At 45.1% G+C, this 20,326-nt stretch overlaps 1 protein-coding gene across 1 annotated transcript; it reads left to right on the top strand.

The window, feature by feature from the left end:
* The first annotated feature begins 1,218 nt into the window (after positions 1-1,218).
* On the top strand, positions 1,219-18,445 carry TPRA1 (transmembrane protein adipocyte associated 1). Its single transcript, XM_054387685.1, has 11 exons — positions 1,219-1,245; positions 5,287-5,489; positions 5,640-5,772; positions 8,088-8,174; positions 9,940-10,012; positions 11,030-11,109; positions 12,272-12,382; positions 12,780-12,840; positions 13,826-13,928; positions 14,543-14,623; positions 15,702-18,445. The coding sequence occupies exons 2-11, from the start codon at positions 5,299-5,301 to the stop codon at positions 15,934-15,936; spliced, it is 1,155 nt and encodes a 384-aa protein (XP_054243660.1). The 5' UTR covers positions 1,219-1,245; positions 5,287-5,298; the 3' UTR covers positions 15,937-18,445.
* The last annotated feature ends 1,881 nt before the right edge of the window (positions 18,446-20,326 follow it).

Raw genomic sequence — 20,326 nt, 5'->3', positions numbered from 1 at the left:
ACTGGATTGTGTGGGCTGGCCTGTAAAATATGATCAGCTGTAGAAGACATTACAGGCAGCATTGAACACGGCTTGCCTGTGGTAAAGATAGGCTTCTGCTCAGGCAAGACCATGACATCACTGCCCTGCCTGCTCCCCACTGTCCCTTGCACCAAGACAGCATCATAGAATGTTTTGGGTTGGAAGGGACCTCTTAGGGATGTGGCTTCTACCACCTTTCTGGGCAACCTGTGTCAGTGTTTACCACCCCCACTGCAAAAAAAAATCTTCCTTGCATTTACTCTAAATCCCCTTTCTTACAGTTTAAAACCATTGTCTCCTGTGCTGTTGCAACAGGCCCTGATAAAAAGACTCTCCCAAACTTTGCTGTAGGCCCCCTTCAAGTACTGAAAGGCCCCAACAAGGTCTTTCTGAAGCCTTTTCTTCAGGCTGAACAACTCCAACTCTCGTAAGCCTGTCCTCACAGTGGAGGTGTTCCAGCCCTTGGATCATATTTGTGGCCCTCCTCTGGACCCCTCCAATAGATCCATGTTTACCCCATGCTGAGGACTCCAGAGATGAACATAGCACTGCAGTCAGGGTCTCACCAGAGCAGAGAGCAGAATCCCCTCTCTTGAGCTGCTGCCCAGGCTGCTGGGGTCACAGCCCAGGACACGGTTGGCCTTCAGGGCTGTGAGCGCATATTGCCAGCTCCTGTCCAGTTTTTCACCCAGCAGCACTCCAAGTCCTTCTCTGCAGGGCTGCTCTCAATAAAAAGATAGTGCAGGGGGCTGGCAGGGAAGAGGGCATGAGAGGGGGAAGCTTTATTACTCCCACTCATTTCAGAGAGTGATCAAGCAAAACGGCTCAGCGATCCAGAGACGTCACCTAGCCAACAGACGGAAGAACAGAGGCCCGCGGCACTTTAAAGGGCGGCAGGCCCGCCCCCCGAGTCCCGCCTCTCACCCCTTCCCATTGGCTGGCGCCGCTATTTCTTTCGGCCTCTGTCACCGAGTCTTTCTTCTCTAGTCTTTGATTGGTCCAAGCGGCTTCCCTCTTGGGGACTCTCTCTCAATAGTGCCGCTTCACACTCCCGAAAATATATCGCCCCCGCCCGGCTCTGGCGGTGCGGTGCTCTGCTCCAGTCACTCTTTAGTGACGCTCCCTGGCTGAGGGGAGCGGCGGGGCCGGGGCCTGGGATGGTGGGGCTGGGCCTCCGCGACTGAGCACCGTCGCCGGGGAGGCAGGGGCGGGCGCCCGCGGCGGGTAGGAGTGGAGCTGGCGCCGGGAGAGGGGCTTTACAGGGAGGGACTTACGGGCTGGGGCGGTGGGGCACCTCATCCCGAAGGGGTGGGCTTTGCCCTGGCGGCACGGCCTGCCTGCGGCGAGGCCGTGGCCCTCCGAGGTGAGCGGCGAGGCCGGGGTCCGGGTCTGTGCGGGGCCCCGAGGGACTGTCGAATTCCAGCAGTCGTCCCCGAGCGAGCGGAGAGTCTGAACGTACCTGTCAGGCTCCAGTAGCCAGGCTTTGCTGTCTAACTGCGCTTTTCGTGTAGGAAGAAACCTCCGTGCCTTGCCTGGAGCTCGGAGGTTACCGGGGGCCTGGGATGACCTCGGTGTTCTGAGCTTCTCCCCTGTCCTTTGCAAACGCTTCAGCGGATCCTTCCTCTTGCAGCTTGGGAGCCCGCCTGTGGCAGAGGCACCTTTGCCGATCGTAAAAGGGATAGAATGTAACTTAACGTTTTTTTGCAGTCTCTAGATACTTTAGTAGCCTTCAAAATAGACAACGTTTACTTGGCAGCGTAGAATGGAAGTCACTATGTACTACTGTTACTTGGCTTCATTTGCTGCTTTCTTGCTTGTTGCATGTACACCCACATTCTAGAGTTAAAAAACCAAACAAACACCACCCCCCCAAAAAAAAAAAAAAATCCACAAAACAAACAACGAACCCAAAACAAACCAGGATACTTACTGCTGACAGACGTCCCTGAACTGGGATTCTCTCTGATAGTTGTGGGTTATTGGTTTTGCTTCTGCTTTTGGTGTTTTTCTCTGGTTGTTCTTTTAGCATTGCAGTTCTTTTCTTTTTAAGTTTAGTCCCGAGCAAAACTTGGAGAAAAGAGAGGTCTTAGATCACTGGTAGAAAGTCCCTGTCTTGTGAGTTCAAAGGGTGAAATGCAAAAATGCAACTGTTATGACCAAACTGAAGCTTGAAGAGCTGTTTTGCTTTTAAGCATTTAAGTATTGAAGTGACAGTTGTATTTAAGCATGAATCTGGACAGTGCAGCTTTTACTTGCACTAATAAAATGTTTTAAGGAGCAGTGTGTAGTATGATCTGTACTTACAAGATTTTCTGGTACTCTTTTTCAGAAATGAAGAGCACTTTTTTTTTTTTTTTAATTAGAGCTGAAACTCTGGTAGTGTGGTTGGGTTTTGAGAACACAGAATTACCAGTGATGTGAGCCCCGAATTTCTCTGAGCTCTGATATGATTATAGTACCATTGATCAAGAAACAACATCCCCTGGGTGGGAGGCATTTTCACTGGAGGTGGAGCCGAGCCTTCCCCAGCAGCTGTGTCACAGCAGCCTACGAGTCATGTTGATGTTCTTCATCTGAGTGCAATTCAGGAGTCCAGTGCAGAGAAATGAGCCTGTGCCAAGTCAGGCTGGCTTCAGTTGTAGTGTAGAAAAGCATTTTATTTTGTTTTCTGGTGTATGGTGAATAGATAATGGATGCCAGAAGGAAAAGGGAGACCGGGACTGTGGCACTGGCTTCCTTTTATGTGGCTATGGGGTGATTTTATCCCGGTTGTGTAGGCTGGGCTGGCTGCAGTGAGCAGCCCGGTGGAGGTAGGGTGTGGTGAGTGATCTCTTGAATATGCTCAGCTGACTGGATTTCTTTTGGACTAGATAGGGTGAGGGTTTGGACAGTGTGCTGTCAGCAGCAGTGTTGCTGGGTATGCCAAAGCCTAATCAGATACTTGCCATCAGTTCATGGTCCTGTTGCCACAGAGTTTTTGCTGGTGATTCCAACAGGAATGGGCCAGTTCCTTGTATCTTTGCTTTGGGCCTTAGCTGTTACAGAAGCATGATGATTGTGTTGTCTGGCTAATGGCTTTGGCTGCCCTTTCTTATCATGTTGGATGTTCTGTTGCTCTGCTTTGTGTATGCTCCATCTTGGGAGGAAAATTAGAATACTGATACAAATATTAGTACAAGGCCATAGCAAGCAGCCTGGCTGAGGTAAGTTTGATTCTCTTTGCCCTTTGAAACTTTGTGACTTGAGCGTTGTTACGTGTGGCCAACTACTCTCTTTATCAGCAGCTCGCTGTTGTTGCATGATAGTGGTGGCTTCTAGGCCCAAAGAATGGAGCCTGTTTGTTCTTTCTATAAAGGAAGATGTTTTTCCTGTGTAATTTTCTTGCAGCTTTATTCCTGAGCTCTTTTCAGTGGGACAGGCAGATCAAATTCATTGTCCCAGAAGAAATATTAGGAGAGTGTTATGGTTTGCAGTTCATGGTACTATGGTACCCATGCTCAGTGAGGTTTTTACCTACTCTTCTCCAGCCTTTTTTTTTTTTTTTAATTTGGTATATTTTTTTCTGTGTTGACAAATGTGAACATACTTATCTTTGCTGCTATGGAGAGGGTAGAGGAGTTTCAGAGGAAGAGAAGGGAGCAAAATTATTTTAAATAGTGTCAATTCAGAAAAGTGAGAAGCTGGAGGGAAGAGAGGACATTTGTAGAGATAAGGAAGGTGAAAGTTTGTTAGAAGCTCTTGTAGAGCTTAGGACTTTTTAGCACAGATGTTGCCATCTTGGCTCAAAGTTGATCTTTCCAGGTCTGTGTGCGTTTATTTAATGTGATCTCTTATGTAGCACAGCATATGGCAGTCGCAGAGGAAAAGTCCCAGCTCAATGAGTGTCTGTCAACATGGATGAATCAAAAGGAGGGTTTGTTAGCTGAGGGTAGGATGTTCCCCTTACCCCTCAGAAGACCTGAGAAGAGTCTCAGCCCCTGAAAGGAAAGGGGAGTCTGTGGCTGACAGTCTCGAGTGGTTTGAAGGGAAGGTGCTACTGAACTCTGAGAGCTTAACAGATGACATGGGGCTGTGCTGATTTGTTTCTGACTTGTGAGTTACCCAGAACCTCACAAGGAAAATGCCTTCTGAGTCCTGTCACAGAGCCTGCCAGGTTTTGCTGTGGCATCCAGGGCTAGTCAAGCAGGGAGAGGTTTTTTTTCCTGAGATGAATCCTGGATCAACTCTAGCACACAGACTGCTAGAGTGATTTCTGGCAGTGTGCATGTTTAAGATGCCAGCTGATAGAGACTTTTGTTAGTTTTTTGAATATGTTGGGGAATGTCAGGAGAGAGGCTAGGACCTCCTGTTTGTAGTCAGCTCCTCGGCAGTCCAGGTGCCTTAAGGATGAGGGTTTCTGTTTAAGGGTGGGAAGAGCAGAGGATTTGCAGAAAGTGATACGTTAAATCAGTAGTGGGCTTAGTAAGGTAAATCAGTATATAATGATTTAATTAATATATACTAAATCCTGATCTAAAGTACTGCAGGCTGTAGTCCACTTAAGCTTCCAAGATGATCATAGAACCCACAGGGAGAGAAAATGGCTGGTGTAGTTTCTGACAAAGTCATAAGCATGAAGCACTCAGAGGTTATGGATCACAGCAGTTTCCCTTTAACTTCTGGAAGGACAGTTAATATCATAGTAGTGTAGGGTCTGGGGGGTGGACAGGTGGTGGAAAAGATGTGAATGTTCTCTCAGGGAAGATAACACAAAAAAGTTTCATCAGGGAAATGGTAAATTCCATGTTGTCATCTCTGAGAGACAGGAGAGGTGCAAGGCAGTGCAGGCAAAAGAACCGAATGCCATGGCTGCTCTGATTCTGATCACAGTGCCCTGCTGCTTGAGGGCTTGACCTCAGGAAACCCATTAGACAGGACTGTACCTGGTTTTGGCTTTTGTAAGCTACCAGGGATGATGCTGATCTGTCTGAGAAGGGCAATGTGGTTGAGACTGCTGGATGCAAAGAAGCTGAAGAGCTTTACGCTTAACATGGTTTTAGGCACTGCCTTTTCACAGCCTTACTGCCATGCTTAAAATCAGAATAGTTCAGGTGTTCATTGTGTAATCCAGTCTTTCAGATGATGGTAATTTGCTGCAAATAGCAGGAAGCAGTTGTGCAGGGGCCTAATGGCAGGGATGTGCTCTTCAGCTCTGACTCACAACTGATTGAATGTTGCTTTTTGTCTCTTCTGTGGCTGCCCTATGCTGGGTTGGACCTGAACCAGAAGGAAGGCAGGATGTTCCAGTCTGTGATGTCTGTGATGAGGTTCTCAGTGTCTGACAACATCACACATTCAACTGCCCTGGTTACACCACTGGATAATGTGACAACTTCGGTGCCAACAACCACGCAGGCAATCAATGACACCAACATCACTGTGCCGCACAAGTGCCTGTTGTTGCTCTATGAGGACATTGGGAAGTCCAGGTGAGACAGAAGAAATGAGATAATGATCTGACCCTGGGTCAGGGGAGAGAGAGCTTTATTTCTCAGTTTGGTTGAAAAAGGAGTGGGGCTGGTGTCAGCACTTCCAGATGCTGAAGAACAGGACAAAACCTGTTTTATTTACTTTTGCAGGGTCCGCTACTGGGATCTTCTGCTCCTGGTTCCCAATGTGCTTTTCTTTATGTTTCTTCTCTGGAAACTGCCCTCTGCCAGGGCCAAAATCCGGGTAACTTCCAGCCCAATCTTCACTACATTCTACATACTAGTGAGTACCACTGTGCTTGTGAAGTGATGAGTGAGTGGGTTTTATTCCTACTCATGAACTACTGGAGAGAGAGAGCCTAGACCAGATCTCACAGGGATAAAATCCATTTTGAGTTGAAGGTGTACTATGAGTAAACACAGATGGTTGTTTTTTTTCATTGTCTGAGTTCTGCTTTTTACGGATTCTGGCACCATATCTGCTGGATTTGAGTGGATTTTGTTTTCCTGTGGAGTTTTTTTTCTTTTTTCTTTTTTATTTGTTTTGTTTGTTTTTTTGTTGCTTTGTTGTCTTGAATTCCAGTATTCTTACACTTTCCTTGCTCCATGCAGTAAGTAGCATGTGACACAAAAACAGCTTCTTACTGAGGCAGTGAAAAAGAAACATTGGAGAGTTATTTATGTGAAGCTGTTGAAAAGCTTGACCATCCTCTGTAGAAAATGATTTAACAGGGTTCTGGTTAGTCTGAGAATGTAGAAATCCAACCCAGTTTGTTTCTCTCCCATGATATCAGTGGCTGCTGACTTGCTGCTCTTCATGCTTCTTAAGGTGGAAACAGAATATTTAGGCAGTACAGTTCTCAAACATCTAAGGTTTTGTTCTCTCCCCAGTTAAAAAAAGTAAATTCACCTAAATTTGCTTAAAAGTATTGTTCAGAAGCTTCATTTTAGTGTTTTTATGACCCTGGCTTGCATTAGTGCTTGCTTTTCTTTAGTGAGTTTGAGTACAAGTTGTAGAAATCAATGTGTGTTTGAATTGGGCTGGAGGCCTGGCATGTCAAAACTCAAGAAGCATCAAAACCAGATCTGAGCTAGTAGCCTCAACTACATCTTTGGTGGGAAATCTTGTTAGCTCTTTCATGCCTGGAGTGTGAGCCCTGGGCTTGTGCAGAGTTTTGGATGACCACATTGGTACACAGTGGTCCAAACTTGTAAAAACATTACCAGACATTTCCAATCTGGATTTAAATCTTCCTTTATGCTTCCAGTAATGCACATGGCTCAGTGGGAAGTTCATGCCAAAGGCTTTGGAAAGTGAAACTCTTGATAAACCAGAGGGGATTAAAAAGTGAACTGACTTTGTGATGTTGACTTTTCAAGTCAGAAAAGCAGAAAGTGATGAAATAGCCTTAGAGGAAAACAGTTTCATTCAGTTTGATGTTCCAGAGCATGTTATTGGGAAATGATGATGGAAGTGTGTTCTGTGAGGATTTCCTCTCAAGTGGCTGTAGGAATGCTTTCCTGTGGAGTAGATATTAAAGCTAATAGGTTTGGCAAAGTTTCAGCCTACTTAGGGAAAGCAAAAAGGGTCTGTTTTCATCTATGTATGCATTGTAGTTGCTCTAGAACATTTTGTTCAGGGACCCTTCTTCTTTGTCAATGTTTTGTCAGAGTTTCCCACCCCAGGAGAGGGTGATGAATTACTCTTTCCTGCCATTTGCGTCCCTTCTTTCTCTAAGGAAGAAACATTCAGCTGTAGGTGGCTTATCGGTCACTTCATTCTCCAGACACTTCAGAATCAGCTTGAACTCTTCATTCTCTGACAGATTTAGCTGTCTCATGCCTGCATCATTAGAATGAGCCTGTGCCTCACAGAATTTTATTTGGAAAAATCTGCTTTTTTAGAGGATAAGTCTGCACAGCAGAGGGTAGGTATATCCAACTGAGCTCTTAATTGCATAGTACGGCTGTGACAGCACAGGAGTTGGTAAATTAGCCTTGCTGAGCTCCCTGCTGTCATGAGTTGACTTAAGTATCTCTGTGTTGCACTGTGCAGCAGGGTAAGGTATTTTAAAGCTGCTGGTTGCAGCTGACTTTCTGCTGCATTCCTGAGCATTGTCAGTGTTGAGAGAGAGAATTGTAGATTTTAGCTTTATCACAGACCTGAAGTATGGTAGTCAGGTGAGTGATTTCTGTTGTCTGATGTGAGTGGTTTATTCAGTCATTTGATCTTGATCTTGTCATTTGGAGGGATACGGGTTTTGTCTGTTTTTTTTTTTTTTCCTCCTGCCCTGCCCCAGTGGTCTGTGGGAAGACTGCTTGCCTGTAAAGATACTATTGTAAGGAGTGGATGAAACCTCTTCAGAACTATTTAATCTGACAGTTGAGGAGATCTGTTCCATCCTAAATTCTAAACCAGTGCTCCTACATCTAACAGGCCTGAGGAATCTTCTTCAGCAAATTAATCTGCTGCAGGAAATCCTTAATACACATCAGGTTTGAAAGATGACCTGGAAATGGCATTCCAGAAGGCTTTCTGGTCACTCCTACATATGTGCCTTATAGACATGACCTCACTTCTGGTATCTTTTTGTGTAGGTATTTGTGGTGGCTTTAGTTGGGATTGCTCGTGCTGTTGTCTCCATGACTGTGAGTGCCTCTGATGCTGCCACAGTTGCAGATAAGGTAGGTACCACACTGTTTTCTGCAGTTCTGATCACACCAGCCTGCTGTGCTTTCCCTTTTATATCCATTCAAGAGGAAGGTGGGTTTGGTTTTTGCAGTACTCATGTACTACAGAATCCTCTTCTGATAGCTCTATCTAAATAGTCACAACATCCAGGGCTGTGAAACAATGGACTTCCTAAAATAGACACACAAACAGTGGCAGCAAAACTTTCCTGTTGCAGGGATCATCTAAACATTCAGATACCTTTAGTGGATAGGCAAGACCTGGGCTTTGGTATACTTGCAGTAGTTGAGTGACTTTTGGAAAAATGTTTAATTCTTTTGTATTGAAAGCGAATAAATCTGAATTTCCATTTGAGACTGATAGCTGAATGTCCTTGCAGCCACTCTGAGCACAAGGTGAACCCTGAGCAAACAGGAAATAGCTTTGTACGTGCTGTTCTTTGTGGTCATTTGACTTTTAGTAGAGTATTACCTAAAACAAAAGGCTCTGTAGTTTCTGAGCTGCTAGATAAGAGCCACCCATAGTGTACAGGTCTTCTGGCTTTTTTCTCTGGGATCAGTCTGGTTCTTTTACTTTTCCCTTTAATGTTCCCTGTTAAAGTATTGTAATACACTGCTTGTTGTCAGTGGCTGGATGCTTGTAGCAAGTTCATTCACCTCTGGAGTAGATGTAGGTCTGGGATGTGAATAATGGAGAATAGGTGAGAAGGTGGAGTTGTTTTCAGCTCTGTTGGTGTTGCTGCTAACTGCACCTTGCTGAGAAGTCATGCCGTAAAAGAGATACTGTCAAGCTTTTTTTTCCCACGTAAACATGTATTTTATCATTTTTCTTTTGTTTTCTGTCATACACACAAATACACTGTGTGTGAGGTTCCACCTCAACATGAGGAGAAACTTCTTTACTGTGAGGGTGATGGAGCACTGGAACAGGCTGCCCAGAGAGGTTGTGGAGTCTCCTTCTCTGGAGACTTTCAAAACCCACCTGGATGCATTCCTGTGCGGCCTGCCCTAGGTGATCCTGCTTTGGCGGGGGGGTTGGACTCAACGATCTCGAGAGGTCCCTTCCAACCCCTAACATTCTGTAGTTCTGTGGTTCTGTGTTTTCTGAGCGTTGAAATCTCATCAAATGCCTGTAAGTATTGTGTATGTTCAAGAGTGCCATTCAGTGATCAGAGGAAAAGCATTTATAAACCAGAATCTGGATTATTGATCTAGGTTTGCCACTGATGCATTACATGACTGCCTGGGAAGTTACCTCACCTGCTGACTTTTTTGATCTTGTTTCACCACAAGACATGGGAAGTGGGAGGGCTTTGGAGTTGAATATACTTTAAATTTAGGGACTGGTGGCTTTGGAGGAATGCAGAAAACTGAGTTTGTTCAGTTGTAACTGTACTGCAGAATCTACTGCTTGACCCTATTTAGTATACTTTTGATGTCTTCTTGGGTTGGTGATTCTTGGGAATACAGCTAAAAGAACACATCCAAGATGAGTGGCAGATCACAGCCACTTCCTCTCTCTTGCAGGCATGCTCTTTGCTTGCTCCCACACAACTGGGCTGTTTCATGGGCATGGGCAGGGCTTGGAACAAGCATGTAATTGGTATTCCTAGAAAGCACGTGGTGGGTTTATGGAAATGACCTGCTCTGTTCAGAGGCTGCCATCCCCTGGAGCAGAGAGTAGAGTTTTGCTGTATTAAATTATGACTGGTTCCTGGCTCCATCTAATTGTGTTTATCTGGTTTCTGTTATCCTTCAGATCCTGTGGGAGATCACAAGATTCTTCCTTCTGGCGATTGAACTGAGCGTGGTGATTCTAGGCCTTGCCTTTGGTATGTGTCAGGAGGTGTTTCAGTGCTTTGTTTCCTATTCCCTTGCTTTGCACAGAGGCTGCATCTACAACTTTGTGGAGATAGTGATTCTGTCAAGTGAGGGAGCTCTGGAATAAAGACAAAGGACAAACTGGGGAGTTCTAGTTAGAAGTGGCTGCAAGCTTGATTGTTGTTACAGATCTGTGGCTTGTGCAGTGTGCTTGCTTTGTCCTGTGAGCATGTGATGGAATGTATAGTTCAGGTGAAAAAGACATGCACAGGTATCAACAGTCTGATCTTTGCTTCAGTTCCATTTTATTTAAGATTGTGCTTTTGGGGGTCCTTCAATCCCCTCCTTGGTTGGTTTGATTCCATCCTGGCTTCATTCAAATGTTTTAACTGTACCTGCAATCTGAAACTCTACTTCTTCCAAGTGAAAATGCAGTTTGGAGCACCCCTTCCTGTGGGCCAGAGGTAGAGGAGAAGGGTTGGTAGGCATCAGTTCCATCTGCCAGTGGGATAACTGAGCACAAGCTCTTTCATCTTTTGATGGCTCATAGCATAATTTAGGTTAGAAAGAGTTTCTGGAGGTTTAGATTTCTCCAAATGATATCAGCCCTTCTTCCCTATTCTAACCCAGTCTCCCATAAATCTTTTCTTCCTGAGAATAAACACAACATCTCAGAGTATGTGATACTGGAGTCATTACTGACTTGGTTCTTGGGTTTTGGGTGTTTGTTTGTTTTGGTTTTTTTATTTTGTTAAACCCTGTGGAAGAATTAAGTTACTTTGTCTATGTTAGTGTGGAATTCTCTGTGTTAGGGGGAAAGCAAGAACTGTTGTTTGTAAGTACTATTTTGTCTGTGAAGAGCTCAACTCCACAAACAGGGAAGCAATTTATAGCAGTTGAGTGAACTTTAACCTTCCTTTGAAGGCCTCTGGAATTAGAGATGTTTTCCTGTATTGGTTTTGGAGAGAACTGATTTTTATCAGAGCGGGGTTCGCATCATGAGTCATTTCTGTGGTTCTTAATTCCAGGTCACCTGGAGAGCAAGTCAAGTGTGAAACGTGTTCTGGCAATCACTACAGTGCTGTCTCTGGCATATTCTGTCACCCAGGTGAGTACATTGGAGCAGAAGAATTAGTCTTTGCAAAAGAGAGGATTTCACTTGGAGCTAGGTGGTTAGGTGTGGGACTCCTATCTGGAAAGTGGCATCTTTACTCTTTTGATGAGGTTTTAGGATAAGACAGGATGCTTGTGGCAATGTATAAGCATCCCCAGAGTACACTAGACTCTATCTCATGTCCTTTTTGTGGCAATAATGGCTCAGCCTAGGTGAAGAAAGGTGAGGTTTAGATGGGTTGCATCAAGTGAACATTGAAACAGGAGTGAGATTTTTTTTTTTTTTAACACCTGAGCCACAAGTTCTGAATTTAGTCTGAAGTGCCTTGGAAGGTGGATGAGGGATCTGAGGTGTGTTTGCCAGATAAGGGCAGTGCAGTGAGTCTCTTGTCTCCGGACTCTGAGAGCTCTTGCTTCCCTTCAAACTAGCAGCTGGCTTGCTAGCTCAGTATATTAGCTGTCTCTATTCCTCTGAACAATGCAGTATGTGTCTGGGTTTGTTCTTGATATGTAAGTGGTCAGCCCTCTGTCTCTGTACTTGGGACAGTGCTAGAGCAACACAGAGCTCTTTGTTCCATGACCAGGCTCTTGCTTGTGTAGGCAGTGAGCTGATCATTACCATATGATAAATCTGGGGGAGCCTCGTTTAATGTCAAGGGTTGGAGCTATATTTGGGTTCAGGAGTGCTTAGAAGCTCTTTTCTCTCTCCACTGTCTATTTACATGATAGCTTCTGTTCATACCATTTTTCAGGAGTTTTAAGTGAATGAGAGTGTCCTTTCCCACTTACTCCACAAGTGTGGGCTTTTTATAGTCTGGATTTTTCATCAGGAAAGGTCTGCTTTAGAGATGGAAATGTAACTCTGTCTTTTAAACAGACAATTGCTTGCATCCCCTGTCTCTTCATTCTTTCTTCTGGAATGTCACTGATGCTCATTTCCTTCAGATGCAGATTCCTGCCACTTTTTTCCCCTCCCTTTTTTTCAATTTCTTCCACTTTTCCTGTGTGAGCTTGATCTAAGCAGGGCTGTGGTTCATCTTAGGTGGCAGATACAGCTGTGCCTGAACTTCTTTAGACATAGTCTTCTTTGTTCAGGCACCTTCTGTAGTGAGGATGATGGTTATAATACAATTATGTTGGTGTCTCTTCTCTCCTAGGGCACCCTGGAAATCCTCTACCCTGATGCCCACCTCTCAGCAGAAGACTTCAACATCTATGGCCATGGAGGGAGACACTTTTGGCTTGCCAGCTCCTGTTTCTTCTTTCTGGTAAGTACTGGGCATGTGTTATGCACTCTGAGAGCTTCTTTGTAATTTCTCAATGGGGCAGGGAGGATGTTTTGTGTACAATAAGGCCCTAGTGCCCCTCCTGCCCCACACAGTGCAGCACTGACGCTTCTCATGTGGCAGGGAAGCTCGAAGTAGTAAAGGTGAGGTGGGAGTGGTGTGAGCTGTGGCAGCTGAATTCCAGCTGAAAGCAGATGTTCTCTCTTGTTTCTCAGTGAGTAGCCTTTTTGTGCTGGTGGGGATGAGGTGTGAGGCCTTCACCATCTGCACTGGGTTTAATATCAGGAGCTATGTACCTCTGTCTTGAGACATCTAGGGTGTGTGTGGCACCATGCACTATTCCTGCAGAGGTACTTGAGTTAGTTCTTTGTCTCAACAGGTCTATTCCTTGGTGGTGATTCTTCCAAAAACTCCTCTCAAAGACCGGATTTCTTTGCCCTGTAAGTGACCATAGTGTCTTCCATAGTATAGATGCAGACAGTGTCAGCATAAAACATAAGTGGGAGTAAGAGGTTCCTCTATGTGGTTGTGCTGCAGGTACCTCCCACTGTCTCAGGGTACAGGTACATGGCAAAGGATTGCTAAGTTACCCCTGGGGAAACAGCATGTTGTACTTTTTGGAGAGCACAGCAAGAGCAATTACTTTGCTACTTCAGTAGCTAAACAATTCCATAATAAAAACCAGATCTACTGATCAGATAACGATACAGGTGTAAATATATAAAGTTCAGAAAGTCACAAGAAATGGCTTCCTAATAATAGCTTGAATGTATGAATGATTAGTTGAAGTGTACATGCTGGTCATCCCCTGAGGAAGCATGGCTAATTGTGAGCTGCTCAAGTTTTTTCTTTGCATTTACTTTATTAAGATGCTTCTCTGGTTTTTCTTTTTGTTGCAGAATATCTGCAGCTCTTGAATAGGGAGAGAAGCTATACTGAGCTGTTTGCATTGGGCTGTTCTGTCTTAAATAGTGTTGCCCTCTGTGTGGGTGCTCTGGAGGAGTGCGTGTGTGTGGCACATGCTGCAAGCCTGACATACCCAGTGTCCAGCATATCCTGCTGCTCCTGTCCAGGTCTCCTGAGCAGTTTTGTTAGTGCTGCTCATTGGAAGAGTTCAGCTTCTGGTTGTGGGGGTTTTTGTTTATTTTTCTTATGCTCAGTTGTGTGACTGCCACTGGTTTCGGATGCTTGCCTATAAACTCTTCGCATGTGTTGCCACGACCACATTTTCAAAAACCATATATACACATGCAGGAGGATGTGGTTTAGTCCACTATACCTCCATCAATCCTGCCAGCATGGGACAGTCTTAATTCTTCAGGAGTTCTTAGACAAGATGGTGAGGTGCTTCTGTGTGTTTGATGGAGGTGGCAAACCAGATTTGTACTGGGCTTGTTCTTACCTGTGTCCATGCCTTTTCCACAGCCAGGAAGAGTTTTTATGTTTATGCTGGAATCCTGGCACTGCTGAACCTGGTGCAGGGCCTGGGTAGTGCTCTTCTCTGTGTGGATATCATAGAAGGACTGTGGTATGTATGCTGGGGCAGGAGTTCTACAGCCCAGTTGATTGTGTTGCGTTTGAGCGTGCTTCATCGCTGCCTCTCCCAAGGAGATAAACTTGTGCTGTGTTCCTCAGAAGAAATAAAGATGTTGGGTCTGGTTTGTGCCAAAAGACTTCTAAGTGGTCAAGAAATTCACGGGGGAGAGGTCTGTGGAGTTGTATGCTCTGCAGTGTTCTTGAGGTGGTGAGAAAAACTTACAGTTTGGATCCACCGATGCCTGGCCATTGGCTCATGTGTTTTAGGTAATAATGGAGGCAATAGTCTGTTTGCTAGAAATAGCCTTATTCATATCTAGAGTCTCATTCTGGAGGGGTCTGTGTTGCTTCTGTTAGTCAAAATTGGGAGCACTGAGACTGTGACCTTAGTCAGACCTTGAGTCTTGGCATGGTTCCCTCTGAGTGTCTAGGAGTAGTGACACATGTTGATGACAATGTCTGTTTACTTTACATCAGCTTGAATCTGTTTAGCACAAGACTTGTCCTCTGGAGGGAAATTAGATCATTCTAGGGGGATGTGACTAGTGTTATCCAGCTGTATTGTGCTTGGGTGCTAAATTCCTTCTTCCCTTTTGTTGTTGACAGCTGTGTTGATGCAACCACGTTCCTTTACTTCAGCTTCTTTGCACCTCTCATATATGTGGCATTCCTGAAAGGCTTCTTTGGGTGAGTAGCCTGGCACAGGAGTTCACAGGGTGTAGACTGTCATTTGATTGTTTTGCACTCAGGTTCTCCCCATCTGTAGAATAAAGGCAATGGCTCAAGTGCCAGATAGGGAAGCAGTTTCTCCTTTCTGGCCTTGAAGTCTTTCTTGTGTGATCCAGAGCTGCTTGCTTCTATCCAAGGCTCTTTTGCATGCAAAGTAGAGCTGATAGCTATATTCCTCTCAGATCACTCTCAGTACCACCTCTCAGTAGTAGGATTACTACTTCAGTGTCTGTGTCTTGTTTAGTACAGAGTTTTTCCCACTGTAGCTGTTAACTAAATGGTTACTGAGAGATTGAATCTTGGAAGGTTAAATGGTCTTCTGGGTTTTTTTGTGGGATAGATTTGTAGAAAAGATTTAGGGGTTAGGTTAACTCCAGCACGGGCCCAAGAGTCACCGGTTAAAAGCGCTCGGGAGTGCGATTCCTGGCTCGGGGCTGCCGCCACGTGGCCACTTAGAGGAGATGCATCTTGGTAAGGGAAATAGTGGTTAGGTGGAGGCTTTAGCTTTGTTCATAAGTAAGAAACAGCAGGCTTTGAAATAACTACGTGCATAAAGCGCTCTTAAAATATGCAAATGTGCCTCTGCTGCCTTCTGAAATCAGAAGGGAACAGTGCCTGGAATTAGAGATGGTTACTGCTAAGACACAAGTGTTTGTGTTTTGGTTTTCCTGATGCATACAAGTGGAGCTTGAGGTGGACCTGTTCTATTGCTATCAGTAACCAGGTTGCTGTGGAGTCCCAGTGGTGTTTGGATGCTGTTGCCCTCAGTAATTCAGAACTTCCAAAGATGAGAGCACCTTTCCCACACTAGATTTCGGGTTCTGTGATTTTTATTTCCCTTAAGTGACTTAGTCCGAAGCTACATTTAGCATTACTTCATGGCAGTTGCTCTGCTAGGTATATATCAGGCCTGAAAGCTAGTATGTTTTTAGGCTCTGAATACACAGTTTCTTAGTGCTGCTGAGTTTCAGCTAAGGGTGAGTGGCTGTGATAGGACATTGCTTAAGCACACATTTTAACTTTTTCATCACTCCAGGTCTGAACCGAAGATCCTTTTCTCCTACAAATGTCAAGTGGATGAGCCTGAGGATGTGGATGTGCACCTACCCCACCCTTATGCTGTTGCCAAGAAGGAAGGAATGGATTCTGGCTTCTACTCAAGCACTCAGATAGACACCACAGCCTACCTGGATGACGTGGCCTCCATGCCATATCACGTGGGCAGTATCAACAGCATAGACAGTGACCGCTGGAAAGCCATCAATGCCTAAAGCAGGGCTACCTGCTTCGTGTGATGTCTTGTTCCTTTCCTTCCAAACTCCCTGATACCACAGCTGTTAGGATGTCCTCTGGAAACCTGTCCTTGGCTACCTGCCATGGCTTTCCACTCTTCCTTAGGGTTTCCAAAACCTATTGTGGAACTGAGTTGGCAGTCCAAATTCTGTTGAAAAGAATATTTTCGTGTCACTGAGAACAATGTAAACCAGTTTTCTTCATAAACCTATAAACACTGAACCTTCCTGTTCTGCCGTGTTCCAGATGTGAATATGACCCAGAAGACAGGCCTGCCTGGCACCTCTTCCTTTTCAGTGACTGAAAGCACTTGTCTGCCAGTTTGGGGAGCAGTGTTTAGGGATGAAGGTGCTGATTTGACTGCTGTATTGTACATATATAAAAGAGTTTGGTAGTTGAAACCAAAGATGGTCTTCATGGGCATTTGCAAGCAGCATGGCTGCCTGGGTCTTTGTCATAATGCAATAGCATAAGTGGTGATGGTGGCTGAAGAGGAAAGCTGTTGAAAAAGATAAAGTAGAGAAAGTTTTGGCTTATCTCTGGTTTCAGCTAGTACTGATGGAAATAATGAATTGCATTTTGCCAGGATGGTAGCTAGCAGCATGGATGTGAACTGGCTGAACAATAGGGAGACAAGAACAGACAGAGCTGCTGCCTAGCTGAGCTGAAGTAGCTGTGAAACAGTCTGTGAAGGCTGTGCATCTGAACTCGCAGGAAAATCGAAGTAACAACATTGAATCAAGGCTGAGTTTCAAGAAAAGGTGCATTTTCTATCTGCATCCTGTTTCATGGCTCTGGCAGGGTCTTGGAGAGTGCTGTGAAGGAGGGAACTGACTCTGCAGATGAAGGCTCCAGAGGTGTTCAGGTGCTTGAGGCAGAGCAGAAGCTGAGCTGTCAGGAACTCAAACACCATAGATGTGCTAGAATTAATGGCTGGTGTTTTAAGTTGGTAGGCAAGTGGGAGATGGATGTGTTTCTTTGGCAGTGTCCCTTTCTCTTATGTTACAGTTCAGATCCCTGGACTTGTGCTATTTTGAATGGGTTTCATGTCTTGATGTGTTGAAAATGCTTATGTGCATGTGGAAAGTGGTTCATTTAAAAACCATCTGGAACTTCTTATTAACCTCTTCCATGCTGGAAAAGGGACTACTGTTGTCTGAGCTGTCTTCTATGTGGTTTCAAGACATCATGTTCCAATCCAGGGACTGTTCAGGTGAAAGCTGCATCAGGCTGGTTTCTGGGACATATTGTGCTCTCCAAGGATGAAGAGGTGTATTCCTCTAGCTTTGGGGATGCTTTCCTACCTGAGTCCTCCAGGTAGGTGATGATCTGCTATAAGCAATAGCAACTTCCCATTAGGTGTGGTAGAAAGAGTATTTGAAATGTCTGGGGACTGTGTAAATCTCTTGTCCCAACTGACTGCTTTTCCTGAAGAATATTGAAGTAAGTTTCTGAGAAATTGTCATGCAGGGTGCAGTGTGGAATTGTTAGTTTGGATCATGAGCAGGTGGGGGAAGCATTGGTTACCAGGGTAAGAACACAAAGTTCATATTGGTTGCCAAAACTATGCAGGCCCTTTGCTTATCTTTTTTTTTGTTAATGAGCAATGCAGCCTCTCTGTTCTGCCTGTGGACTTTGCCCTGCAGGCCTCTAAGTAGCACTGGCACCTTGAAAACAAAGACTTCCCCCTTTTAAAGAAAAATGTACTTTTGAAGAAAAAAGGTTTCCCTTTGTGTGAGAGGTGAATTGTCTCATGCAGGTCAACAGCCTTTCACTCTTCCCCTCCATGCAGTGACTATGTAAGGGCTGGACAAGGAAGTGGCCAGCTCAACCCTGCCACATCAGCAAAGTGTTCTGTGCTGCTCCTGTCACTTGCTTGCATTGGCCTGAGCCACATGTGCTCATGTCCTCTGGAAGGGATGGAGGTGTCAGAACTACCCTCCTGCTGCTCCTAGTGCTGCTTATGACTGATCTGAACTGCTGGTAGACAGCGTGGGGAAACTTGGAAAGCTTCCCTGGAGTTGGTGGGCCTTGGACAGTGCTGAGATATGATGGTCTTAAAGCAGCTGAGAAATAGAGGAGCAACTGTTTGCCATCCAAAGGAGTATTTGGTGGCTCTCAACATCCTGAGTGGACTTACCTGCCCTCCTTGATGTGAAGAGCAGGTTATGAATTAGCCTTTTTATTGGCTGAATTCAGTGCTGAAGAATCACCTGTGCAGGTGGTCAACATGTCCATCCTGTCCTTCACTGGCAGGACTCCCGTGTTGTTGGAGTGTCCTATGTTCTGCTGCTGAGGAGCTTCTGTGCTAGATCATGGACTGATCTTCCTCCTGTTGTATTTGTATGTATATATAATGCCATATTCAAAATGGACCTCAAGCAGGAGTGTTCTGTGTGGAGGGAAGGGGGGAAAGGGGAGCAAAAAGAGAGAAAATATAGAATAAATGTATATTTTTGTTTGTAAAATAAAGAAATAAAAGTAAGTTTGGCATAAATGGTCATGCTTGCTTTCTCAAATGGTCCATATTACAGAGAAAGAAATAACTTTCAGTTTCTAAATCTATGAGATAATAAAAGAACTTGATGTCCTTTTGTTGGAGGTGGATTTTTCCTTCTTGGAAGGCTATTACTAGGGCAGCAGAGGACTGTGCAGAGAATGGTCTCCAGGTCTAAATAACTGACTGTGAAGCCTTTGACTGTGCTGTTCCTGGGTGTGTCAGGGGTCTTTGCTATAGGATATCTTTCTCTGCTTGGGAAAAAGCTTATGTAGAAGTTGGAACTGATTCTTATTTGTGTCTTTTTCTGGGTTTTGAAATTAACCCAGAGTCAGGACTGATTTTTGTGCTGCAAGATGACATGGTAGCTGCTGAGTAACACGTAAGTGTGATGGCAGAACCCATCAGCTTCTCTGTTCAGGGTGTGCAGGCTGGGGAAGTGAGCTGAGATTTGTCTTTTCCTTGGGATTTGGTCTTGCTCTTGTGCAATAAACCCTGTCCAGGCTCCCTGAACAGTGGGGATTGCCGTAGCGGATGCTACTGCTGGAGTCAACTTTAATGGCATTCTCTGCTTTTGCATAGGCAGGGAAGTTGCTGTGTACAGCTGCTCTGCCATTATCATAGCTGCTTCCACATTGCTGTCCTGCAGATAGTGGGCCCTGTTGAGTGTCCTTAAGCTCTTGGAGATCACAGGAAGGCATGGCTGTAGGTGTCACGCTGTTTTGTTTCTTTGCCTGCTCTCTCATGGATCTTTGCAGGTGATGCTTGCCACCTGGCTGGAGTTGCCCCTGAAAAAGGATGAGAATAATCGAATTTATGGGAGGACTTCTGGAATAATAACTACATGCTTGAGAACTCATCAGCCTGGAAGAGCAGTGGTGCAGGTCTGTGAAACCTTGAGAGGACAGAGGAAGTAAGGAATGACTGTCCCTAGGCTTTTTCAGTACAAAATCTGTGTTCCATCAAATGAAATGAGCAGGTGGCAGATGAGAAATGAAGAGGCCGAATAAAGTGTTCTGGGGGACATCATGGTTTGACTGTAGTCAGACCTTTGCTCTTGCACTGGGTGTGTGCAGTACCTTTGTACTGCAGTGCAAAATACAGTTGGTGGTACCATGAGGCAGTCTTAGGAACTTCAGCAGCAGGCCAAAATCCTCTGTGTACAAGGGATTACACAAGTAACAAAATGTTTTCTGCTTCCAGGAACATGCTATAGAAGGCACCTTGTTATCTTGGGTGGCAGAGAGTCCTAGAATACTTCCTTAAAGGTGGCCAGAGCCCCACTGTTGAGTCAAAGCTGGGGTTATTTACATTAATTGCAGTGAAGAATAAGCACTAGAGTTAAAACTGCTGCAATGTGCTACTAAGAGTAGATAAGTGCCGTGTCCATACCAAAGCTTCGTTAACGGTCTAGTTACAAATAGGTCATCATGTGGCCTGCATTTCTGGGAATGCAGAAAGTTTGTTTGATAAAGGTCCTTCAAAGCTGCCATTTCTCAGTCCAGCTGCTTGTGCATTACATTGTCTTATTCCCTTGATTTATGCTGGGAATTGGTTGTGCCTGGTGACAGTGACAGTATCTGCAATGGCTTGACCTATGCAGGAGCTGTGCATGTGCCTGTCATGGCAGGTAACAGCATGGTTAGTAGGTCTTGATGGGACGCGGAGGCTGAAAGGAGCAGAGCAGCTGCTGTGCAATTGACTAGACCGTAGTTTTGTTTTTAATCCCCACAGAAATGTGAGCTGACAGGTTGTGCGGGTGAGCTCCCTCGAGGACTCTGGACAGAAATGCCGAGTGCATTTCTACTGCACTGCTAGTGGGGTGAGGGGGGTGCCCTTGCTCAACTGCATTGCCTCGCTACTGCCAAGGG

The sequence above is a fragment of the Indicator indicator genome, chromosome 15 (genome assembly GCF_027791375.1).
Source record: "Indicator indicator isolate 239-I01 chromosome 15, UM_Iind_1.1, whole genome shotgun sequence".
Lineage (NCBI taxonomy): Eukaryota > Metazoa > Chordata > Aves > Piciformes > Indicatoridae > Indicator > Indicator indicator.
This window is presented reverse-complemented; position numbering and strand designations above follow the sequence as displayed.